At 41.6% G+C, this 27,295-nt stretch overlaps 1 protein-coding gene across 1 annotated transcript; it reads right to left on the bottom strand.

The window, feature by feature from the left end:
- Positions 1–5,157: 5,157 nt before the first annotated feature.
- On the bottom strand, positions 5,158–25,795 carry LOC112047249 (proton-coupled folate transporter-like). Its single transcript, XM_024084297.2, has 7 exons — positions 24,869–25,795; positions 23,776–23,932; positions 23,076–23,177; positions 19,005–19,142; positions 15,425–15,508; positions 14,822–14,978; positions 5,158–7,410 (listed from the first exon to the last, which is right to left on the bottom strand). The coding sequence occupies exons 1-7, from the start codon at positions 25,709–25,711 to the stop codon at positions 7,332–7,334; spliced, it is 1,560 nt and encodes a 519-aa protein (XP_023940065.2). The 5' UTR covers positions 25,712–25,795; the 3' UTR covers positions 5,158–7,331.
- Between the last annotated feature and the right edge of the window lie 1,500 nt (positions 25,796–27,295).

The raw sequence follows: 27,295 nt of genomic DNA, 5'->3' as shown, positions 1-27,295 counted from the left end.
CAGATTGAGATTTTCTGAATTGGTCCATGCTTCGGCCGTCGCTAGCTACCACCCTACCGGCAAATACGTACCGCCAAGCGATTTAGCGTTCCGGTACGATGTCGTGTAGAAACCGAAAGGAGTGTGGATTTTCATCCCCCTCCTAACAAGTTAGCCCGCTTCCTTCTCAGACTGCATCATCACTTACCATCAGGTGAGATTGTAGCTAAGGGCTAACTTGTAAAGAATAAAAAACAAATATGATTTCGGTACCAAGGTCCTGGTTTCGAATCCTGGGTCGGGCTATGAGAAAAAAAAGAAAAGCTAAGTATGCTGTTCTTTTTTTTCTAAAAAATGTTTCATCATCATCATTAGCAACCCATTTTCGCCTCACTGTTGAGCACGAGTCTCCTCTCAGAATGAGAGATGTTAGGCCACCACGCTGGACCAATGCGGATTGGTAGACTTCACTCACGTAGAGAAATAAGAAAAGTCTCAGGTATGAAGGTTTCCTCACGATGTTTCTCCTTCACCATTTGAGACACGTGATATTTAATTACTTAACATGCACATAACTGAAAACTTGGAGGTACATGCCCCGGACCGGATTCGAACCCACACCCTCCGAATCGAAGGCAGACGTCATATCCACTGGACTCTCACGGTTCCTTAAGGATTATAGAATATGAAAAACGGAGAGTAACGCAACAATTCTCCAATGAAGTATAATTCAACTTGTTGTAAAGGTTGAGTTTGGGTTGATAATGATGATGATGATAATCCTTAAATCTTTAATTTTGTTTTTTAACCGACTTCCAAAAAGGAGGAGTTTTTTTTTTTATGTTTGTCCAGCGATATTTCCGTCAATTATGGACCGATTTTGAAAATTCTTTTTTTTTTTGTAGGGTTTACTTCCAGGGTGGTCCCATTTTTTTCATGTCAGGATCTGATGATGGCATCCTGGAGAAATTGAGGGGAACTTTCGAAAATTGTAGGGATGGCTAGTGCATTTGTTAGTGTTTCCATAAGGTATTTTAAACCACTACAACTTTATGAAGGTTTGGAGTTGGTCTGATGATGGAGCCGAAACACAGACGATGGAACTCGTCAAGGATTTACAGCAGTCACCTTTTGTTTGGGCTTGCTTAACTGATTATGTGCTACCTTCTGATCAGTTTGAAGGCGGTGCCAAGCCAGTGTCGTGTTTTAATTAAAGCTGTTTCTGGAATGACCACAGAAATTTTGTAGTTTAAACGTATTTGATGAAAACATCACTGGCTTGGCACCGCCTTCAAACTGATCAGAAGGTAGCACATAGGTAGGATGTTATTTTTTGCTTTTTAGTTAAAGTTATTTTTTGAGTTGGAAGTCGGTTGAATTTTTTTTATTAAAATTTTTATTTTTCATTTGTTTCATTTTATAATATTTTCAGCATATTTTCACACACGAAGGTTGTTGGAATTTCTTCGAAATCTCGTCGTAATCAAGTCGATCCCTTTAGACGGGATTAATTTCAAAGACGTCGTAAATCAGCAATAATGTGGAACGCGAGTTAATTAGCACTCGCGGAGTATGTAAATGATTGCTTTATGAGTAAGAAAGGGTTAGAAATAGGTCATTGAGTTATAATACTGGTTTTGTATTGTTCCAGTATTACAAAGTAACCAGTTGTATTATTCAGAAGTAATTAGAATACTGGAGTTATTAGAGAGTTTAATCCGTAATGTTCAACAAAAAAAAGATATTGGAAATCTTAATTCCAGCAGCTACAGCATTGAAAAAACTGATTCAAAATAGAAAATTTTAAAAATTCCGAAAATAAATATAACTTGGTCACCCTAGGGATGTTTTGGAAAACTATTCAAATTTGTAATATAATAATCTACCGTTTGCGTTTTATACGAGAGACAGCTGTATACATAGAGTTTTCACAGTTCCTGAACACACAACTCGACATTGTATGTAATACTAGTAGACGCTGCGCGGTTTCACCCCCGTGGTTCCCGTTCCCGTTCCCGTAGGAATCCCGTAGGATAAAATGTAGCCTATAGACTTCTTCCTCTATAAATGGGCTATTTAACACTGAAAGAATTTTTCAAATCAGACCAGTAGTTCCTGAGATTAGCGCGTTCAATCAACAAACAAACAAACTCTTCAGTTTTGTAATATTAAGTATAGATTTAGGTATCATTTATTTATACAACTTTCATTGTTTACTATGCGACTGAATGAAATTAAAACAATTAGCCGCTTTTGTTCGCGTCAGTTTTGACTCGCTAGTGACATCTCTATTACAAAATCGAACATTATCACCTAAGACCACCAACCTGCATTGGAACAAAAGTAGTGGTTATTCTGGGGTAATCGACTATTGAGGCTTTTATATAAAGCTTAAGTGTAGTTTAATAATACTTTTTAAAATTACTATTAATAATTGTTTATTTTGCTATCTGTTATTTAACTGTCAAACCTAAACATCAACAAGATTCAACAGAAAGTCCTCTACTTATATACCATCCTTAGGGGATATTGGAGTCAACGTTCAGATGTTTTCGGATAACCGAAAAGTTAATCAATTAATCATTGTTTTTAGACTTTCGTAAAGAAACACATGTTTCTATCCAATACTTATGTGTTCAGTCGCTATCTAGTGATGCAAATCAATCACTCAATCAATCAATCAATATGCGAATTCAGGTTACAATCAGATTTTATTGAAATAAACACCAAATTCCGCCTTACAGCTTGCAACTTTGCAATACACTAATAATCAATTCACACATACTAATTATTTGTACAGTGTTTAATTTATAAGTGCAAACTTAAAAACAAGTAATCAAAAACACAAAGACAAACGGGGAGGAGTGTAAGTGAATGGCGATGTTTTGCGCGCTCATTTGCCTAAATCTAAATAATGGTTTGCTCAATTATAAATTCGTCCGGTTGTTTTGTGGAGCCCGAGTTTGTACAGTTCGGGAACTTCACATGAGTCGGGGATTTGCATAAAACATTCCACCTCCCCAATCTGTGCGCTTTTTCTCTCGTTTTGAAAATTTTGAACTCGTTTCTTTTTTAACCGACTTCCAAAAAGGAGGAGGTTCTACGTTCGGCTGTATGTATGTTTTTTTTTTTTGCTAGCCCTTGACTACAATCTCACCTGATTGTATGTATGTATGCAATCCAAGATAGAAGCGGGCTAACTAGGAGTTAGTAACTTAGGAGTAGGATGAAATCCACACTCCTTTCGGTTTCTACGACATCGTACCGGAAAGCTAAATCGCTTGGCGGTACGTCTTTGCCGTAGATGGTACCTAGCCAATGCCTCCCACTAGCTAAAACTATCTTGATAACTAGCGGATGCTCGCGACTTTGTCCGCGTGGATTTTAGTTTTTCACAAATCCCGCTGGAACTGTTACGCACTTTTTTTTTATACTTTTAAAGGTTTAAACAATTTTGTCGTACATGATTTTTGCGAAACATTAACCGTTTAAGCAGCGTAAGCCCTAGTAACTTTAATTTTCAGTTTTTGACCAATTATTATTACCATTATCTAATAATATTATTACCTGACGTTTCGAAAGTGCTTGTAAACGCTTAATTGAATACATAATCTTTAACTTTGACTTTTGTGCACTTTTTTTCGAAAGCTTTATTGAAATTAATCATGAAAGTTTAGTATGCTTGAGGTAGGTAGACGTTTTCAGTTAGAATAATAAATATACCGTCTAGGACTATTAGTATTCATTGGCAGTGTAGGACGACATAAAGATGGCTAATTTGAAGGGTTATTCATGGACGTGTGAACTGTGAGGCTCGACGGTTTTGTATCTCATTAGGGACGAATGTAGAATTATGTGAGCCCTTCGGAGCGAGGGCATTCTTTTCAAAAGCCTCATTAGTGTATGTAAAATATACTGAATATTATTTAAAGTTACATGAATTTTTCGTGTTTTTTGAACCTCTCAGCTCCAGTTGGTAGTGTGGTGGTTTGCAGTAGAGGTTCTGAGATCGATTCCAAGTTTTTTGTTTTTTTTTTATCGTTAGTCCTTGACTACAATCTCACCTGATGGTAAGTGGTTATGCAATGGAGGCGGGCTAACTTGTAAGGAGTAGGACGAAAATCGAAATCGACTCATACCGAAACGCTAAATGGTGGTACGTCTTTGCCGGGAGAGTGGTAGTTCGCCACGCCTGAAATCTGCCAGACCTGGATTGATTAAGAAAATCTCAATCTGCCCAGCCGGGGATTGAACCCAGGACCTCCGTCTTGTAAATCCACCGCGCAAACCACTGCGCCACGGAGGCCGTCCAAAAGTTAAGTAATTTTAGGATTTTTTTAAATTTCGATTAGAATCAGGTGAACCATACCTACCCTTGGTACTTCAGCTAAAATTATAAAAAAATGGTATGTTATGTCGGCCATTGACCATCAAATAAGTTCAAAAGTTTGCAGCGCTAGCAACAGGACATCCGATAAAACTGATGGTGTGTTGGTCGCGAACTGGATGATGTCATGCAAACAATTGAACTTATTGGACAGTGGCTGACATTATACTCGTCATGCAATCAATTCATGTAACAAAATAACTGCGTATCAATAAAACCCTTATTGGAGGGTACAAACAACTTCTAGAATCAAATTAAAAAGCCTCCTTATTTCCGGTCGTAATTTTGTTAATACAAAACGCGAGGTAGGCGTGTTAAATAACTAAGCACAGCTTAGGCGTAATGATATTTAACGGTCGGCTCAAATTCTATTTATGGGCTTAATCTTATTTAAAATTTTCTTTCAAGGAATACTAGAATGAGAGGTAATGGGTAAAATATGAGGGGTGTTCGGTACTCCGGCCCGAAGTAAATTTTAGAATGGAGCGAGATCCGATTATGGCGCCTCTCCTGTTTGCTCCAGGCTCCTAATAATACTTATATGTGCCAATTGTGAGTCCAAAGTAAGTATGGAATGCGAAGATCTCGACCATACTCTGCAGTGACCAATTGAAAATTTAGGCGCAAAACCGTTTACGGTCGACTAGGATTTTAGAAGTAGGTAATAGAATATCGATAACTTGTAAAATCATACTCCCGGACACCGGATGGCGAAGTGATGGCGCCCGCGCATTCACAATAAAGACAATTGAAATAAAAGAAATTTCTTTTATTGTTATCATTGAGCTTTATTTAAGAAACTGAACTAAACATTATACTTTATCAAAGTTAAGTCACGTTACAAACTTTTAGGTGGTTTTTAGGCCCTTAAAATCATATACAAACTCAGCGCAAAGTACCTGTCACTCAAACTTTGAATAAGAAAGCTTACAATATTCAGATAACATAAAGGAACCACATTAAAATGTTTCAGTTTTTCAAACACCCCTTCGGAATTGACCGCGACCTCTCTGAGTATAAGCTAAAAACCACATCGGACGTTTGCTAATTTAATAAAAGCTTCCTTTTTAATGGTACCCACCTTCTTACTAAGTAATTAATGGAAGTAAACGCAGATAGCTTTTTCATTTTAGAACGAATCTTAAATAGGTACGATATTTTACTTAATTTTAACGTAAAAAATCAATTGACATTCATTATCAATCTACTACAAAGGTGTATGGTAGAGGTAGGGTAAAAGTATCGGAGGGGTAGGATAGTGATTCTTCTACTATCAACCCCTATTTTATTAACTTCCATTCTTACAGGAGAGGAGATATGGAGTTAGACTTACTACGCTGCCCCAATCCATTATGCATATACAAATGCATATTATGTATATTTATTTATTTATTTCGTATTCCGATAATGACCTCGGACAAACGACTTAACGTCATTCCGATGTAAGGGGGTGTAACACAACCAACTTCCCAATTCTAGACTAAGAGGTTTTACTAAAAATTCCTTATAAAAAGAATCTCAGCATTTTAAAGCTCGACCCAGGACTCGATCCCACACAGCCTAACCACTGTACAATGAGGCGACTGTCGAGTCTTCTTCTTCTAGTATATTGTATAACATGAGGCTACGTACCATCTATTTACAATGCATGTGAGTCATTCGATAGGTTGGCTCATGTCGTCACGAGCCGAGATAGTGCGAAGTGTTCCATGAGTTACGTCGGGAGTAGTGGGAGACAGCTCAGACGGCCTAGATCATTCTTGTCGTGACGTTCGATTCGTCTATCCTTTTGAAGGATAATCCTTCATGGATTATTTTGGGATAGGCGCGGAGAATGACTTAATTTTTTTAAAAGAATAATTTCTTAACCCTACGTCCATCGGTCACAAGTCCGGGACTTCACTTAAGGTTATTCTCTGCCACTTGGTTTATTGGTAACGAGGGGTAATTCTTTGTAGGAATTGTTAGACTTTAAATCCGCTTCTGATGTCAACTTTAATCCGACACATGCATACTCTCGTTCTCTTATGCATTTACATGAACTGCCAATATAAATTGCTATCTCTCTCACTCTGCGTTACGTCCATGTTACGATATTATCAGCATTAGATAAATGTCAACGGCACACAAAAGCGCGCGTCACTCAGGATCGTTAATTATTTTCAAAACTGCCTTTAAATTTGGAAAACCTCATTAAGGCTCGACTCGCCACACATAAAGGCTCCCTCGAATTAGACAAAAGGTAATTTTCGCTTAATCATTAAAAGTAATTAAAAGGGGCCCGATAATGATGATGTTCATAAAATTAACGTTGAAATAAGATGCCAGGTTAGCAATACATCAAGTAGGTATGATAATTATTTTAAACTTTTTTCGAAGTTATTATACAGGATGCTCGGGAGTATTTCCCATAACTCTAGATAAATATCATGAAGAAGCTTACTAGTGAAGTGCGGAGTGCCAGTTACAATATCTCGTCAATATCAAAAGTCGTACCACTACGATTACGTATTTTAAAATGCAAGGATAGATATAGGCATGTGTTATATGGATAGTCGGAATTATTTGAATTACTTTGTATGAAAACATAAAAAGATTTTTTTAGTTAATTATAAATTAGTTAATGCAGTTCGGCCCCTATAAGTGGAAGTTATGGGAAATACTCCCGAGCACCCTGTATATTTCATCATGTTCGATCTACGTTAAGACAACTAGATATCATAAATCGTTCATGTTTTGGGTTATATTTTTGAAAAACGGTTAATGCACTAATGTGTATTTAACATATAAAACATTATGAGGTTAAATAAGGAAAGAAAAGTTTTTAAGCTAGTTAGGAGTATTATGATTTGAAAAACTAAACAAAAATAACAAAATATTTATTAATAAAAATTGTTAAATTACCATATTATTATTAAAATATTCAAAGTTACCCTACTCTTATCTTACTCGTAGGTATATTCATTCAGCATTTTTCTTTACTTCCATTTTTCAGATTTTCTTCGTTCATTAGTCTATCTTTTTTGTGTTGAAAGTAAAGCCACCTGAAAATCCAAAAATATACATACTTTAGATTCTTTCGGTACCATTTTTACTTTTTGAAGGGCACATCTAGTAGATTACCTCTTTCTTACAAAGCTTGTTATATGCCTAGGCCATATGCCTAGCCATATGCCTAGCATGCGACCAACGATCTCGTTAAGAGAAATAGACAAAATGTCAACCAATGGCGGCAAAGTCACATGTCCATCTCTTTGAAACTATGGGACGGGTTATGGGCAACGTTATAGCATTAAATAGAGTATACTATTTTTGGTTATATAAAAATATTTTTTTTAAAGGAGACTGTCTACTTTATATAATGATTTATTTATTTTGCTATCATCCGCGAAAGTTCGGCGAACCCATGCGACAACGTCACCCAGGTCCGACAAAACACTCTCTACGTACGTTTCACCCCGAAACCGGAGCATCCTCAGGAGATGTTGACTCTACAACGTGCAATTGCAAAGTGTCGTTTTCGACGACGAGAGATCATCCACGCAGACCCTCACGGGTCTCGGGGTTACCGGCTCGGCGATGGCCTCTTACGGTGGTTGCAAACGCCGCCTGCGACTACAGGCGGGTCACTGGGTGGGACCACTGTCGCGGTCCATGGTGCCAGAATGGATGTGTCATATCCGGTGTGTTACGCCGCGCTGCGATCGAGCCTGCGCAGGTCGCCGGCGATCTGCGGAGCTGCGGCGTGATGGTCTTCTGTGTGGGGCTTCTCTCACTGCTCGGCGAGGTGGAGCCCACCAGATGTGTGCTGGAGTGCGCCCGTCAGCCAGCAGCGAGGGAGCGGTCGTGTCTGGGGGGTTCATGAGATCAGGTCTCGTGGCAGGCCTCGTACGTCCGGTGGTCGTCGATGGTATGGCGCGATCCCTCGCAGGTGCTGGGATTGCGCTCCGTCGGCGCGTGCGAACATTGAGGTGCTCAGGCGGCGAATGTGATCGTCCAGGCTCTCGATGTTCAGGTCTCTGGAGATGACCTGGTTGCGTACGTAGCGTGGGGCGGCTGTAATTGTGCGCAGCGCTAAAGATTGCTGCGCTCGCAGCGACTTGCGACCCGACTCGCAGACCAGCGCGTACCACGCCGGGGCAGCGTATGTGAGGCGCGTGCGGATGTACGCCTTGTAGACGCCCAGTTTCGCACGGAGAGGCAGATGAGACGCTAGCTCAGGGTGCAGGAGGCTACGTGCGGCACGCGTCTGCGTGACCACGTTCTTCACGTGCTGTCGCATGGAGAGATTCCTGTCTATGGTCACCCCGAGGTATTTAGCCGTCGGGGACCATTCGACAGTCTCATCCATTAGCGACACCGGGGGCGGTAGATGAGATCGCCCTATGTAGGTCGCCTGAGTTTTTGCCACGTTGACCTTGAGTCTCCAGGTCTTCAGCCAGTGGGGAAGCGCATCCAGTGTTCGCTGCATTTTGATCGCTGCGTGTCGGCCAGACAGCGAGGTGGTAATGAATGCAGCGTCATCGGCGTATAGCGCAAGTAAGGCGCCGCCAGCAACTGGTATATCGTCCGTATATCTGCTATAGCAGACGGGCGACAGGCAGCTTCCCTGGGGCACACCGGCGCGGATGGTCCGTACCGTGGACAGGACGTCTTCAACCGCCACTTGAAAGCGTCTGTCTTGTAGGAAGGTGGCCACAGTCTTAACTACTCGGCGAGGAGTAGTAGACGTGGACAGCTTATACACTAATCCAGTGTGCCAGACGCGGTCGAACGCTTTCTCCATGTCGAGAAATACTGCGATGGAGTGCTCTCGCTTATTAAAGGCGGCAGCGAGGTGGTGCAGTACCCTCGTTACTTGGAGCGTCGTTGAGTGTTCGGCACGGAATCCAAACTGTTCGTCGCGTGGCTGGAGATGAGGCGTGATGTGCAGCAGGAGCAGCTTTTCGAAAACCTTCGAGGTGGTTGACAGCAGTGTGATTGGACGATAGCTCCCAGGTAGCAGGACGTTCTTCCCTTGTTTGGGGAGCAGGATGACTCGGCCGAGCTTCCACGTTGAGGGGAAGTGCCCGGTGCGGAGGATGCCATTGAAGAGCCGCGTCAGCGTCGCGATTGCTCGTGGAGGAAGGTGACGCAGGGCTTCGTTAGTGACTCTATCGGAGCCGGGTGCTTTGCGTAGTTTAGTTCGTCGAATCATCCTTAGGACTTGTCCAGGGGAAAACACGACGGGGTCCTCTGTAGATTCTATCGGCAACTCGAAGTAGTCCTTCAAATGCTGCTCGATGGTATCTTCTTGTTGCACATCTGTGGTCGGGTTCGGTGTAAACTGCGACTCCAGAAAATCCGCGAAAATCTCCGCTCGGTCCTCGGCTCGGTAACGGGGGGTACCGTCATTGGCCATGAGGGGCCTAATCGGAGGGGGTTTTCCGGAGAGACGGCGGCAGAGGCGGTGAATGCCTGACCAGTCGTCACCAGCTCGCTCAATGGTTAAGTGCCATGATTCGGTGGCATTCGTTTCGAGCGCTTCCGAGATTTTAGCTGCCAGAGCGTTGAGCTGCAACCTCATGGTCGGGCATCGTAGGGTTTGCCATTTCCTACGCAGCTTCTTCTTCTCCTCAATCATCGCCTTGATGCTAGCTTGGAGCTGAGGTGGTCTATGCGTAGACGCATTGTCGAGCCTGGACTCTTGAAGAGCGCTGGACATTGTCTCGCTGAAGTCCGAGGCGAGTCGGTCGACGTCTGCGGGTGTTTCCACTCTGTAGGACGGTGAATTCTTTGCCATGTGGTTGGCGAAGATGTGCCAGTCCTGGCGTTGCTTAGGAGAAGGTGTCCATTTCATCGGAGGATTTCCCAACGTTAAGAGGACGGCTTGATGGTCGGAGATGAGGTGATCATCCAAGACATCTAATGATGGTGCAGCTGAGAGCCCGCGAGCTGCAACTATGTCAATGACGTCTGGTGAGTGAGCTGCATAGTACGGGTAGTGTGTCGGGGCCTCTGGCCCAAACACCTCGTAGCCGTGCCGGTCTGCGTCGTCCAGGAGGCGTCTGCCATCCGGGTCTATGATATTGGAGTTCCACGCCGTATTTTTTGCATTAAAGTCTCCAGCAATGATCGTTGGCAGTGTGGAGTCCAGCAAATCGCGGATGTCAGTGACAGCAAGCCGATTTTGTGGGGGCTTGTAGAAGGCAAACACACGGGTGGGCTGGCGATCAATGCAGACTTCCACGCCCAGGGCGTACGACGTCTGTAGTTGTGGTACTGGCAGCGGTTGGTGGATAATGTTCCGACGCACAAGGACTGCTAGACCCCGATAGGCAGTCCTTGTCGGTGATATGTGGTCCACTCGGTAGATAGAGAATCCGGGAAACTTAAGCTTGTCTACCGGTTTGAGGTGAGTCTCGCTGATCAGGCCAATGTCCACTTTGCGCTGAGAAATCAGGTTCTTGAAAAGACGGGCTTTTGTTGTTGAGAGCCCGTCGGCATTCCAAAATGCGATGCGGAGCTCAGCCATTGTTACAGCAGATCTCCGTGATGCACGCCAGAATCAGCGGGATTGGGTCACGTTGCTCCTGGATAGCCATCAGCACCTGGTTGAGGGTACTGATGATTCTGGTCGTCCTTGAGTCCAAGGAGCCGCTGACCACCTGAGGTACTGACTGCGGCACCACACGCTTCGCCTTCGTCCCCTTGTCAGGGGCGGCGACCACGGTGGGTTTAGACTCTTGGCTGGGCTCTGTTGTCACCCGCCTGATGGTTTGTTGAGGTCCGGAGGGAGGTACTATGGGCGGTGCAGGTGGCTGAACTCGGGCGCGTTTGCCGCGTTTGCGGCGCCGTTTACCACCTGGCTGCTGCTGTGGCATGTTAGCGGCAGCCATCAGCGAACCGGGTGCGTCGACTTCTACCGCTGCGGCTGGGGCATTCTGTGCAGTGTTTGTACGCTGAGCAGTCGTGGTGCGTGCCACAGTGCCCGCGCGGCGATTTCTAGTCTCCTTTCTGAAGACGGGACATGCAGTGTTATTTGCGGTGTGTGCACCGCCACAGTTGGCGCACGTCGGAGGCTCTTCCCTGGGGCGCTGGCAATCTCTGGCGGGATGATTTTCACCACAGCGCACACAGGCGATAGGTCTGTGGCAGTTGTGTGAGGAGTGGCGGAACTGTTGACAGCGGTGGCACTGCGCCGGTCCCTTGCGGCCGCGCCACGATTCGATCTTGATCCCTGGCATACATAGGAGTTCGCACACCTCGTAAATGCCGGGGATGAGGCCCGAGGTCCGCTGCAGTTGCGCGAACATAAGACATCCCGGTCTACCCGGGCGAGCTGGGATCGCTCGCACGTGCTCCGGGACATACCCGAGCTCGCGCAGCTCCTGCTCCACTAATGCCGGCTCCGTGTTTGCTGGCAGGCCGCGTATTGCCACCTTAACACTACGTTCTGCTGGTAGCGAGTAGCAGAACCAGGATATTCCTGCTGCACTCTCAAGCTGCGTTAAGTAGCGCTGGATGGCGCGGAACTCCTGGTCCGACTTTGGCAGGAAGCGGACGCCTTTGCCAAAAGGGCGTCCGTTCGGGGTGTGCCCAAGTAACCGCTTCAGTTCTCGGAAGTGTGTTGGCCAGTCTGGCAGCACCTCCACTACGAGAGGGGGGTATCTGCTGCTTGGTGGCTTCGGCATTTGCGTTTGCGCTTGGCTGGCTTCTCCGGTTGCTGCGGTCGAGCCCGGGATGGTGGTATTCACGGCGGCGGCGGGCGTGGGTGGGGAGGCGGCAGAGTTGGTTGTGTACGGCGAGGCGCTCGTTGAGGCGGCTGTCGACGGTGGCGTTTGCACAGTCCGTGCATAGGTGGGTGCTACCGGTCCAGTCTCCCTAGGTGAACTAGGGGAGGTGGACGGCATGCTCCTTTTTTGAGCCCTTTGTGGCGGGGATGGGAAGCGGCCAACAGGGATGTGTGGTTGGGCCACGAGATATCTGGCAGATCTGGGAGATTGCGTTGGCAGCATTGGTGATCCCTGCGTCACCGGTGATGTCTCCATTGCCATGACAATGGGTTCTGTGGTCTTCGTTCGACGGGGTGTATGTTCTCCGGCTGGTGCAGTAAACTGTGCCAGCATGTTGTGTGCGGACACCGTCTGTGGCACAGCATATGTGTGCGCGGTCGATGGCGGAAATGTGGTATGTGGGGTCGCGTGCGTGTCTGGCGGCAGCCATGCAGCTGACGGCGCCGTGTATACATGTGAGGCCTGCGGCGCGGTAAAAGCTTGGTGCCATGTGTATGGTGGCGCGGCGCGCGCGGTTGACGGCGGCCACGCGGCTGGCGGCGCAACGTAAGTGTGCGTGAGCTGTAGCGCAGGGTGCGCAAGGACCGGTTGCCATGTGGACGGCGGCGTGGCGTGCATAGCCACGGTGGGTGCGGCAAGCGCGAGCGCAGCTGCAGCTGGCGCGGAGTGTGCGAGCGTGTGGTGCGCGGGCGTGTGGTGCACGGGCGCGTGGTGCGTGGGCACAGGCGCGGTCATGGCGGGCGCGGGCGTTATGTTCGCTGGCGCGGCCACTGTTGCGGCCGCGGCGTGCGCAGGTGCAGCGCACGCAGGCGCAGCCACCGTAGGCGCGACGTGCGCAGGCGCAGCGTACACTGGCGCAGCCATGGCAGGCGACGCCACGTTGGGTACAGCCATGGCGTACGCTGCGGGCGCAGGCACGGCTGCGGCAATGGCGTGTGCGGCGTGCGCGGCGTGCGTGGCGGGCGCGGCAAGCGCGGCGGGCGCGGCGGGCGCGGCGGGCGCGGCGGGCGCGGCGTGCGCGGCGGGCGCGGCGGGCGCGGCGGGCGCGGCGGGCGCGGCGGGCGCGGCGGGCGCGGCGGGCGCGGCGGGCGCGGCGGGCGCGGCGGGCGCGGCGGGCGCGGCATGCGCGGCGGGAGCGGCAAGCGCGGCGGGCGCGGCATGCGCGGCGGGCGCGGCAAGCGCGGCGGGCGCGGCGGGCGCGCGCGCTGTGTGTGCAACGGCGCGCGCGGCGGGCGCGGGCGCAGCCACGGCCACGGCGCGCGTGGCGGGCGTGGCCACAGCCTGGGCGTGAGCGGCGGGCGCGGGCGCGGCCACGGCGAGCGTGGCGTGCGCGGGTGTGGCATGTGCAAAGGGCGGTTGCCATGTAGCTGGCGGTGTAGTTTATCTTTACCATTGCAAATATTTTTAAGAGAGTTATTTGTTCTGAAAGCCACATTTATATCATGCTTTCTAAGTGTTTTTGCAATACGTTCCGACACTGGACCAAAGTATGTTAGACTAGCTTTAAATTTAATTAATTTGCTAGTATTGCAAAAACACTTAGAAAGCATTATATAAATGTGGCTTTCAGAACAAATAACTCTCTTAAAAATATTTGCAATGGTAAAGATAAACTAGAAAAGCAACATAAATCGGGAGTATATAAATTGCAATGTTCTGAATGTAATGCAACATATATTGGTCAAACCGGTCGGAATTTTGATACACGTTACAAGGAACACATATCCGCTGTTCGAAATGACCGTCCACAAAGGTCGCACTTTGCAAAGCATCTCCTAGATACTGGTCATAAGCTGGCAGATAATCATATGTATGACATTTTACACACTTGCAATAAAGGCCTACGACTATGCGTTTTGGAACAATTAGAAATAATAAAACATAATAAGTCAGGAATTACCCTATTAAATGAACAAATAGAGTTATCGAAGTCACCATTAATAAAAATGTTTGAATGCGATGCAAGATAAATCGCTTATATTATGAGTATCTTGGCAACGCCCACCTCTTGCCCCACCTACTTTTTGGTCTATAAAAGACGAAGCAAAGGTCGAAAACGACACTTTGCAATTGCACGTTGTAGAGTCAACATCTCCTGAGGATGCTCGGTTTCGGGGTGAAACGTACGTAGAGAGTGTTTTGTCGGACCTGGGTGACGTTGTCGCATGGGTTCGCCGAACTTTCGCGGATGATAGCAAAATAAATAAATCATTATATAATCATGATGAACTTCCGCAAAGTAACGCCTGCTTCTATCCAATGTCTACTTTATCCTTTGCCTAACAAATATCTTGGTGGACTTGGACTCTGAGACTTAGATTCTGAGAGAAAGTGAGAAACAAAAGATCTAGAAATGTAATGCTGGAGAAGAATGTTTGGCATATCCTGTACATAGTTCCGATCCAACATTTCAGTCCTCCAAGAACTGGGCATCAAACAGCGTCTTTCTTCCATAGTCCACTGTCGCATACTGACTTTCTTTGGTCATATCACACGAAGAGATGACACGTCCATAGAGACTTGTGCAGGGAAAGGTGGAAGGCACAAGAGCGCGTGGTAGGTCACCAATGCACTGCACTGACCAAGTAAGTAGATAGTGAGGCTTGACACCGCACCTTAATGACGACCACGACCACACTGTCAAGAATGTAACGACAAAGAAAAAGAAGAACTATCTTACCAAAATACGGCAACAGCTGGTAGAGTGAGTAGAGCTCCCATCAAGAACACAGCGCCAGGCAGAAAGCTGAGTGTAGCGATATACACCCTGGAGTACAGAGGGCCGTAGAGAAGAGGAGTCATGGCCTCCGCTAGACCAAACAAGGAGTTCACCTTACCTGAAAACAAAATAATATTCATATATTAACTTAATAATCGTACCACCAAGCGATTTAGCGTACGATGTCGTGTAGAAAAGGGTGTGGATTTTCATCCTACTCCTAACAAGCCTGCTTCCATCTTAGATTGCATCATGAAATACTAACAGGTGGGATTGAGGTCAAGGGCTAACTTTCAAAGAATAAAAAAAAGTCTAACTTATATTACGCAGGCAAAGTGCGTTGTCACGCAGGCAATGGACGTTTGTTAGTCAAATACACCAGAACTGTTGTATGGATGTGGATGTCATTTGTAGCAGAGATAAATTATAGTGAGGAGAAGTATATAGGTTTAAGCATTTTTATCACTTTTATAAAAAATCCAAGGTACTGATACTAGTCAGACAAAAAGAACTGCCAAGATTTGAAAAGTTGAATTTTATGCGTATTTGTAGATTAAGACTTACCAAATTCTTCTCCGCTGACAAGTTTTGTTGCAATAGACCGCATGGCGATGAATGACGTGCCATTTAATATTTCCAATAGTGGCGCTGAAAATCATAAAATACCAATCAAGAAACAAATAAGCGCTTTTAGAGGGTAGGTAATATGTGACAGGATTTTTATGGGAAAATCCAACAGACAGATTCTAGAGTGGAGATTGCGTCTACATCTCTAATTCTTACAAGAGTGTGGCCTTCTCTTGGCTATTGTAGGCGGTGTTTTCCGCCATCTATATGAACACCTTCAAGGCAAAAGTGAATAGATATCTTCTAGGCAAGGTCGTTCAGACTTAAACTTCATCTCTGTTTTTATTCATTCGTCGTCATCAACTCATATTCGGCTCACTGCTGAGCTCGAGTCTCCTCTCAGAATGAGAGGGATTAGGCCAATAGTCCACCACGCTGGCCCAAAGCGGATTGGCAGACTTCACACACGCAGAGAATTAAGAAAATTCTCTGGTATGCAGGTTTCCTCACGATGTTTTCCTTCACCGATTGAGATACGTGATATTTAATTTCTTAAAATGCACACAACTGAAAAGTTGGAGGTGCATGCCCCGGACCGGATTCGAACCCACACCATCCGGAATCGGAGGCAGAGGTCATATCCACTGGGCTATCACGGCTCTTTTTGTTTCTTACATTCTTCTTCTTCTTTTTATTCATTACATTACACTAAAGGCGAAAGTTTGTGTGTAAATATGTATGTTTGTTGCTCCTTTGCCCTGCTGACTACTGAAGCGATTTGGCTGAAATTTGGAAAGGAAATAGATTTTACTCTGGATTAACACATACTCGTAGGTTTTCATACCGGAAAATCCAAGGTCCTCGCGGGATTTGTAAAAAAATTAATTGTACGCGGACGAAGTCGCGGGCATCTGTTAGTCTATTATAAAAATAATACATATTTAAAGTTGACGCCTCAATGATGCTAGTTAATGACACTTGAAGCGAAAATAAGATGTACCTAAGCAGAGCGTTACTATGTGTTGTTTTCTTTATACATTTTGTAATAAATAGTTTTCATAATTTAAAATTTCATATTTTTCAGCATACATCCAGATATACAGACATACAATCAGACAAAAAAAAATAAGGTTTAATTGTGTTTTAGTATCCTTTAGATAACTATATTACTATACTTGAGACTAAACAATTATTTAGAGATCACAGACAGATACTTATTGATGATAGTGCAGCCGATAACACTATTGCCCTATTTAGTGTTTTTAACAAATAAACTGATAGCGATTTTATTAGTAGAGATTCGAAACATTCCTACGTGATATACTCATAGAACGTGTTTAAATTATTCTTCCTATTACACTAATGATAAAACCAATAAAACCTTATTTTTCTAATATTGCAAAAAAGGACTCTATTTTCTAGTGTACAAGATTTTTATTTACTTTTTCTGATAATAATAACAGCACCTCATGATGATTTGCAATATTTCCATGTAATATATATTTAAAAATATAGCCGATCCGGAAAACTTTTTTCAGCCTTTTAAACTTCTTTTTTACTAAAATCGCGATAAAAATATAGGGCAAGAAGGTTCAAAAGAACTTTACGATCTGTCAAATTTTTTTTTGTCTTTAATTTTTAAGTGAAATTTTTGTATTAGTTGTTCAAGTGCCAGGAACAAATTTTACAAGATAACCATGTTTACTTAATCAACCCCTTTTCAAAAAATGTACTAATGACAAATGATAAACATTTTTTGGAATCCTTATTAAGAAGAACTTTTAAAGAAACATACTTTAGATCGTCATAACAACCTAAGGAAATTTTGCGCCCTTTTTTAAATTGCAGGTCAATAAAAAAAATTACAGCAATGCAAACTGTTGAACGGGACTTTAAAAATCAATAAAATATATGAATTTGACGAATCATCGAATGGTGTAACTTGATTCAAAGCTATAGGTATGTATTCACATGTATTAAGCTCTATGTACAACTTTTCTGGGTATATTATTTTCAAGCGTTAAAAGTAATGTGAAAGTAAAAGTGCAGACAAAGTAATGTGTAACATAAAAAAAAAAAATTAGGCGCCATTTCAACCAACGAAAGACAGAGAAAAGGTCATCAATTAGACATGTTTATTTTTTATGTATGAACACTTGTAACTTTTTTATTAAGTAGTCCGATTTTAATAATTTTTTTTTAAATAAAATATACTTCTCAAAAACAAAACAATATTTAAAAATTATTTCTAAGTAGAAAGTCATCGCTTTCCAACACATGTTGCTATTTTTTGTATTTTGCTTAATCAATAAACTTAAAAACCGTAAAATATCGGCTAAAATTTCCTTAGTAGGCCTTGATGTAAACTTTCATCCTTACATCGTGTTATTTACGGTACATCCTGTATGTTAAATAAAAACTTGTTAAATATATCAGCAATCTAACTGTCACCACACTTTAGCTTAACTTGCTCTAACTTAGCCGACCAAGACTTAAACTCAAGTTAGCAGATGCACGCTTCAACGATGGTTATTGCAGAGTTACAAAGTTCTGTAATCGTTATTTAGGCAAGCTAAGACAGCTTATTGTTGTTAGCTCTAAATATTGAACAGAAATAGGCGTAACTTTGCCAAAGTCCACGTGGTACAATGTACAATTATTATTTAACTGCGGCCGCCCGCGACTTCGTCCGCGTGAGTTCTATGTGGAGTTTCAACCCCTATTGCACCTTCTTGAATTACAGTATTTTTAGTATTTTTCTGGTAGATAGTATTTATACGAATTTTCACAAATGTAACTTGAAAAATTAGGGATGATATAAGTTTCACCCTCTTTCTGGTTTTGTTTTCGCGACAACGTGATCCCTGGTCAAAATACTCGGGAAAAGTGAAAAATTTCAAAATATCTACAATGTACAGAATTGGACCTGTTAAATAATATAGATTTTGTAGTAAAGCTACTGTTACATATGCTCATTTCAAGCACGAAAGCATACTCCTTTGAGCAGTTGCTACTTATTAGCATGTGTATCGCAACATTGCTAATAATGAGCATACTTATTTCGAGCTTGCTCGACAATCAACAGTCGTGCGATTTTATGAGCATGCTACTTGCTGGGCAGGTGGGAGGGAGCGTGCTTTTAGCGCGTCTGAACAGGTTTGCTTATTGAGTATGCTAGTCGATCAGCATTGCTACTCTGTATTCTTTTCACCTTCATCTCTCCCTGTCTAACACGTGTTTTTGTTTTTGTATTATAGACAGAGAGCGATAGATACAAATTAGCATGTGTAATTGGAATGTTTGCTTTGAGCATGCTTATTCAGGAGCATACTTAAAAATAGCATGTTTATTGCTAGCAAATGTAAACAGATGATAAGCATGCTCGCATGGAGCATACTTAATATCACGTTTTTAGCATGCTGTTTTAGAGCATGTGTAACAGTACCTTTAGTTTGTGGCCTAAGGGGTAATTTCTGGATCTACTGAACTGTTTTGGAAATTCTTTTACCAATATAAACTTACATTATTTGTGACTGTCACAGGTTATGCTTTATCCCCACATAACCGCAGAACTTACCCAAATATATTTCGATGTCGTTTCTGGCAAAGGCGTAGGCGAACGACGCGACGATTTTGCTCATGTTTGAGATAATTGCCAGCAGAGTGTCGTCCAGCTTGAGATAATTACTGAAAAGGCTGATCGAGAATGCTGTGCCTAAAACAATAATAGTAGTTACTACTTATGTTGACATCAGGGTTCAACAACTTTTTATTAAATAACTAATATCTTTATTCTACAACGCGCAAGACGTACCGCTAAGCGATTTAGCGTTCCGGTACGATGCTGTGTAGAAACCGAAAGGAGTGTGGATTTTCATCTTGCTCCTAACAAGTTAGCCCTCTTCCATCTTAGATTGCATTATCACATACCATCAGGTGTGATTGCAGTCAAGGGCTAACTTGTAAAGAATAAAAAAAAAGAATGTAAACAAGCCGAGGTTTTTTAAGAATATTAACCCATGTGTCTTTTTTTAAATAGTATTTTATAAATAGTACCATAAATCGGGTTAAGAAATTAAGAATAATAAAAAAATAAAAAAAAACCCGAGTTTTTTTTTAAGAATATTAACCGGTGTGTCTTTTTTTTAATAGTATTTTGTAAATCAATCAATAAATCAATCGGACTCAAAAACTGAAACGACCCATCCCAATAAACCTTTATATAGTCAAGTTTTGTCAGACAAAAAACCAACACGAACGAACCAACCAAATCAAAGCAATTCGGAAATACTACAAGCTCAAACAATCAATGCGGACATGAAAGTAATGATGACCACCATGACCCAACTAATGCAACAATTGACATCAATGACCAACCTGCTAATGGAAATTATGACCAAACTGTCACATTCGATACACTAAAATTAGCCTTATGGAATGCTAATGGGCTGTCAAACCATGTCCTCGAAGTAGAGACATTTTTAAAACTAAATAAAATTGATATTTTACTTATATCTGAAACTCATTTTACTACAAAAAACTACTTGAAAATTAAAAATTACTCATTCTATCAAACAATGCATCCTGATGGTACAGCACATGGAGGATCTGCTATAATTATAAAGAATAACATAAGACACCATGAGATAGAGCCATTTAAATCACCAGAAATCCAAGCAACAAGCATAGTTGTTGAAGACTGGCATGGACATCTAACTATTACAGCTTTATATTCCCCACCAAAACATGCGGTAAAGAGGGAAAATTACGTGTGTTTCTTCAAAACTTTAGGACCCAGATTTATAGCAGGCGGGGACTATAATTCAAAAAATACTAGATGGGGTTCACGCTTAACGACTCCCAAGGGCAGACAACTCCAGATTGCTATAGATGATTTAAATCTCAGTACTGTATCATGTGGAGCACCTACCTATTGGCCCACTGACCCAAGAAAAATACCAGACTTGGTGGACTTCTGTGTCACAAAAGGAATTCCTTCAAGCTGCTTTAAGTGCACATCTACTCAAGACCTTTCATCCGATCATAGTGTTGTCCTAGTGGAAGTTTCTCAGAAAATCGTACGCTTGCAACCTCCCTTACGGCTTCATGGCCAAAAAACCAACTGGGAACTATTCCGTTACTTAGTTGAATCCAGAATTAATAATAATTTGCCTCTGAGAAGCGATGACAATATGATGACGGCAGTCGAACACTTTAACAAGTGCATTCAAGATGCAGCATGGGAAAGTACTCCAGAGACACAGACAGAAAATTATAATTGGGATGACTGCTCGAAATCAGTTCGTGATCTATTAGCTGAGAAACGGCAGGCACGTAAACAGTGGCAGACTACTAGATATCGCGGTGACAAAAAGCACCTCAACTACCTGACGACTAGGCTAAAAGAAATCTTGAGCAAAGAGAGTAATGAAAACACTCAGAACAAATTGCGCAATCTTGACGCGTCAGCCAATAGTGACTACTCGTTATGGAAAGTGACAAAAACCTTAGACAGATCTACCGTCTCTAGACCACCTTTACGTAAACAAGATGGGTCCTGGGCAAAAACTGACAAAGAGAAAGCAGAAACCTTTGCGAGTCATTTAGACAACGTTTTCATACCAAACCCAAACCAAAACCCAGAAAGAAAAGATTATGCTCAACTTCTTAAATGCCTTAAAGAACCTTTTCAACTGGACCTTCCAATAAAAAAGATTAAGAAAACGGAGACTGCTGCGGTCATTAAAAACTTAAATAAAAAAAAGGCTCCAGGATATGACCTAATTACGGCCAAAATTCTATATGAACTACCTGAAAAAGCAGTATTATTCTTGACACAGCTATTCAACTGTATATTGAAAAGAGGTCTCTTCCCTCCACAATGGAAAGTAGCACAAATCATAATGATACCTAAACCTGGCAAGCCCCGGGAAGAAGTCTCCTCATACAGACCAATCAGCCTGCTGCCTATTTTGTCAAAGGTCATGGAAATCCTGTTCTTAAAACGGCTGAATGCTGTAATAGCAGAAGCAAAAATAATACCTAACCATCAATTTGGTTTTCGGCAGAAGCATGGTACCATTGAGCAGGTTCATCGCTTGGTTGAAAATATACATAATGCTTACGAAAATTAGAAGTATTGCTGTGCAGCCTTTTTGGATATATCCCAAGCCTTTGACAGAGTCTGGCATGATGGCCTACTTTGTAAAATAAAAAAGAACCTTCCAACAAACTACTACATCTTCCTAAGGTCATATCTGGCAGATAGGCGTTTTTATGTCAAGCAAGGAGAAGACACAACAAATCTTCATAACATACATGCAGGGGTACCCCAGGGAAGCGTCCTTGGTCCGACCTTGTATCTGCTTTTTACTTCAGATTTACCATTAACAGAGGGAGTGGTTATAGGTACTTTCGCTGATGACACAGCAGCTCTAGCAGTCCATGAGAATCCGGTACAAGCTAGCCTTATGCTTCAAACCAGCCTAGATAACATTTCTGAATGGCTAGAATACTGGAGAATCAAAGCTAATGAGAGTAAATCGGTACAGGTCACTTTTACTATGAGACATGACACTTGTCCGGCAGTAATGCTAAACAATGTGCAAATTCCACAAGCAAAAGAAGCCAGATATCTTGGACTTTACTTGGATAGTCGTCTCACATGGAAAAAGCACATATTTACCAAACGTAAAGCTCTAGGCATCCTGCTCAACAAAATGTACTGGCTTTTCAAGAAAGGGTCTGGTCTCTCGCTTGACAACAGGCTGCTGCTGTACAAGTGCATTTTGAAACCTGTCTGGACTTATGGGATCCAACTCTGGGGAACCGCCTCCAACTCAAACATAGAAATTCTACAAAGGTTTCAGTCTAAGATGCTGAGAATAGTTGCAAACGCACCCTGGTTTGTAACTAACCAGCAATTGCACCAGGACCTACAAATAAGATCTGTAAAAGAAGAAATTACACACTCTATGAAAGGCTACAAGAAGCGCCTAGATAACCATCCAAACATACTTGCAACACAATTAATGAAGAATGAGTCCAAATTTAAAAGACTAAAAAGAAAAGCTCCTGCTGACCTTTAATAAAGAAAAGAATACATAGGGTTCATGTCACTGGATGTGATGCCCTTCAAGTCAACAACAACATACAGACCATTTGCTGAATGTTTTTAATAACAGATTGCAAAGAAAAAACACCACAAAAAAAAAAAAAAAAAACAAAAAGTATAGCAAAAAAAAAAAAATTTTGTAAATAGTGCCATAAAATCGGGTTACGTCTACTAATCCTGGAGCTACTTGTACTTAGAAATGTAATCTTGGCCAACTATTGAACATATGTAGTGTGAAAAGTGCCTAAGATGTGGCCATGCATGAGTGACGCGAGTAGCAATGCAGTGGGAAGTGCGATAATTCGAAAACCTGGTTCTTGCAAATTGAACCACACTCGCTTCGTGTGCTTATCGCTACTACTGCTTTTGATTCTATTATTTTAAAATGAAGGAATATTTTTGTTTTTGTAGAATTATATTCTACTAATAAAAAAAAAATATATTAAAAATATTCCTTCATTTACGTACCCTTCGCACTGTAATCCAACAATATTTTTTTTTGTCTTAATTTTATGACAAACTAAGGCGACTTACCGAGCAAATTAGTCATGATACTGTACGTAGACCATATGCTGAATTTGACCTCATCCCAGTTGAACCGGTATCTTGTGAATAAGTACAGTATTGAAAATTCGCCTGAAAAATATATTACTCTTTAAACAACTATAGTTTGCAAATTCGTTCGTAACACTGCCGATGGTCCGCGCGGGCCGGGGGCGTGAAATAATAATTTAATAGTAATAGTAATAGAAATAGTAATTTCTAATTAAAGTCCAAATGAATTATCTATCACCATCCACTATCCGAATCGTGGTATTTGGAAGTCCCTACAATGTGCCTATGACCATCAGCTGATGTGATGGTGAAGATAATGATGATGAGTGATGATAATCCTAATCTATACTAATACTATAAATACGAAAGTAAGTCTGTCTGTTACCTTATCACCGCTAAACCCTGAACCGATCAAGATGAATTTTGGTGTAATAGTAAATGGGTCCTAGGAGCAAAACATAGGGTACTTTTTGACCCTAAAATAAAAATAGAAGGAGGTGAAATAGGGGTTGAAAGTTACAGTTTTAAAAATTTGTTCATAAAATATAAAAAAAAAACTATAAACTAAAGTATTTTTAAAATTCAACCCCTTCAGTAGTGAAATAGGGGTTGAATAGTTTACATTGATTTCCACGGGGATGAAGTCAAGGGTGTCCACTAGTAAATTCATAAACCTTACCCTGCAGGGGTCCAAAGACTACGAACACAACTATGAGTAACAAGCACACACGTGTCCGTCTGTTGCCTTCACCTTTTCTGAAAGCAACTTTGAAAGTCTCTAACACGAGGCCAATATCGAAGAACTCTTTGAAGAAACCAAAAACTCCTTGGTATTTCTGAAAATATTTGAGGGGGCTTGTTAGAATTTGTTGTGTTGAGTATGTTATGTAGCAAAGATTTTATAATATTGATATGTCACCGGCGTGTTGAAACTGAGGTAGACAAAAGTGGTTAATTGTTTTAATTTCATTTAGTCGCATTGCAACGAAAGGTATTTAAACAAATAATATAATAATATTGTCTAAAATGACAATTTGTGTGTTCAGAAAGTGTAAGAACTATATACACATAAATATTAAATGTAAGTTGACACAAAAATGTATGCCCTTATTTGAGTAAGTAGCTACATTCGGATCACATTTTGCGGTGATTTTGTAGGTACGTAACATATCTATAGTATATAATATCGTTGATGGTAGGAGCATGGGCATACTTTAACTAAGCTTATTTAAAAAGAAGTATGTCTGGTTCTAAGAAAGATTCTAAAAGATAAGATGGTTCTGATTTTAAGAAATTAAATATCACGTGTCTCAATCGGTGAAGGAAAAACATCGTGAGGAAACCTGCATACTAGAGAATTTTCTTCATTCTCTGCGTGTGTGAAGTCTGCCAATTCGCATTGGGCCAGCGTGGTGGACTATTGGCCTAACCCCTCTCATTCTGAGAGGAGACTCGAGCTCAGCAGTGAGCCGAATATGGGTTGATGACGACTATGTCTGGTTCTAGATGGTTGCAGGTTCTAGATCTATTGGCAATTGATCATTACAGAAGAACAGAATAGATTATTTAATGTGATACAGGGAGAGATGCGTGACATCGTATACAAATAAATAAAATAAAAAACAACAACACTTTCACAAACAAACTTAAGTATGCCTGTACAAATAACTATTACAATCAAAGCTAACCGTTTTCCTAAAAACATTACATTTAAGCAATTCGAGTAAATTCCAAAATAGGTTAAGTTTTGGTAACTTGTAATTAAGGCTTACCTTATCCCTGGGTTTCGGACTGGGATCTTCTAAACAGGTGTATCCGTAAACTATACTGAATAAATAAAAGCCAGCTGACAGCGAAAATATTCCATAGTAACCTATCCAAGTTAGCAACACACCGCTTAACGCACTGCCTATTGGATAACCGAGTGACATGCATAAATTCACTATTCCAATCCTGTAGGTACGATCTTCGTTGGTAGTTATATCACCAATGTAACTAAACACACCGATGAAGTGGGTAAACCAACCACCAAGCATAGCCGGAAATATGGATTCAGTCAAAGCAGTAACTTCTGCGGGTAGTTCTTTTAAATAGTACGTGTTAATAATGAAGCCCATACACGTAATAAATTCGCCAACTATTGGCATGAGAATGCAAGCTTTTCTTTTGCCAGTTTTATCGCTCCAAGCGCCGACGAACAATATAATTAAAACCGGGATCGTTGTTTGAACGACATTCTTCCACGCCTGAATTCCAGCAATTAATGTTTGAACTTTCTCCTCGTATTCTGTATAATTTTCCGTCTGTCTAGATTTTAAAGCGTCACAAATTTCCTCACTGTAGTTGAGGTTCACGAGACAGGCCTTCTCTAGGTTTAAATTTTGCGTGGCCAGCGATGCCAGAACACTAGGCATTATGTAACACGCCAGGATAGGTTCCACTGTTGTGTTGGCTTTAATTATTTTTAGCCTTTGTAAAAATGATACTTTTTCCTTTTTATCTTTTTTATCAATATTTTCATTCTCAGGTTTCAAGGGTGAATTCTCGTTATGTTCTTCTTTATTCATATCATCTAACTCTTTGTCGTCTTTTGTTTTCTCTTGCGTCTCCGCCATTTTGAATTGAAGATGCGTTACGCTTTAAAAATAATTCCGCATCACATCACGATTATTACGTCTGTCTCTCTATAACAGAGTGAATATGCTACTAAATTAAATAATAGAATTACTTGAACTATTATCGTTGTTTACGAATATTTATATAACAATCAAATCCAATATTTGCAATGTTATATGAGCCAGATAACAAGCCTTTAAACGTCTGGAAGGTTAAACAGAAACGCTTTTAAGTATCGGCGTGTAGGATCATAATATCTTCATCAACATTGCCAGTGATTATCAATACAATTATTTATTTTAGTATTTCTTTCGTATACGTCTTGCACAATATTTTGAAGTAGAATTTAAGGATACCCAAGACCAAGACCAAGAGGCTTTGCAAGACCTTGAAAATTGGTTTTTATGTTTTATTGTTATTCGGAAAGTTTATTAAGGGATTAAGAGAGGGTTTTTACTTTTAAGAACCTTCATATTTGGGGCATTAGTTGCATTTAACATATAACCTGCCGTTTCGAAAGTGCTTATATACTTTGTCGTAAACTAAGCCTAATTGAAATAAATGAATATTGGTTTGATTTGATTTGAAATATTGATTTATAAATCAACATATTTACTGTATTCATATTAAGATTTTTGTGACTAGTGTAAGTGGCAATGTACTAACATCCCACATTGAATCAGCGTTGCGAATCTAAGCTATAAATTTTCAACGTTTGACAGGAGGCCAGTATCCTGGAGTGGCCAATGGGCATTGACCTTAATGATGATAATGATGTCTTTAGTCACATTCTAGCTTCAAAGGAATAATAGTTCTTTAAACCATACTCCTTACAAAAAATACTAGTGCTGTTGACAATGAGTTAGTTTAGAACATGATCCCCAATTTAGTAAATATTAAAGTCTGAAGTACTGTCCTGTTTTGACCGAATTGTGGTACGAATTGCGTTTACAAGTGCTAAGAAAATCTATACTAATATTATAAATTCGAAAGTAAGTCTGTCTGTCTGTTAGTCTGTCTGTCTGTCTGTCATCTTTTTATGACTAAACCGATCAAAATGAATTTTAGTATAATGGTAAATGACACCTTGGAGCAAACGATTTGACCCTGAAATAAAAATAAAAGGGGGTGAAACAGGGGTTGAAAGTTTGTATTGAAAGTCCTTCATTTTTATAGTTACAGTTTTAAAATTTTGTTCATGAATATAAATATAATGTAATTCAAGAATTTTTAAAATTCAATTAATATTTTTGAAGTGGTAAAATAGGGGATGAAAGTCGATAAGATATGTTATATACGATATTTAAATCTCTTTTCTATAGGAAATTTTCACATTGTGTTTTTCAAAATAAAACAGAATTTTACGTGGAGTTGCAGGTTTTCGTACCTATTATATCTATCTCTTATATTATTTTATCTATATATATAAAAATGAATTGCTGTTCGTTAGTCTCGGTAAAACTCGAGAACGGCTTAACGGATTTATCTTATCTTGGTCTTGAAATGTTCGTGGAGGTATAGGGAAGGTTTAAAAGGTGAGAAGTAGTAGAATAATTGCCGGAAAAACCATAAAAACTACCCTT

The sequence above is a fragment of the Bicyclus anynana genome, chromosome 7 (genome assembly GCF_947172395.1).
Source record: "Bicyclus anynana chromosome 7, ilBicAnyn1.1, whole genome shotgun sequence".
In the NCBI taxonomy this organism is placed as follows: Eukaryota; Metazoa; Arthropoda; class Insecta; order Lepidoptera; family Nymphalidae; genus Bicyclus; species Bicyclus anynana.
The sequence above is the reverse complement of the archived record's forward strand: the minus strand, read 5'-3'. Positions and strand labels throughout refer to the sequence as shown.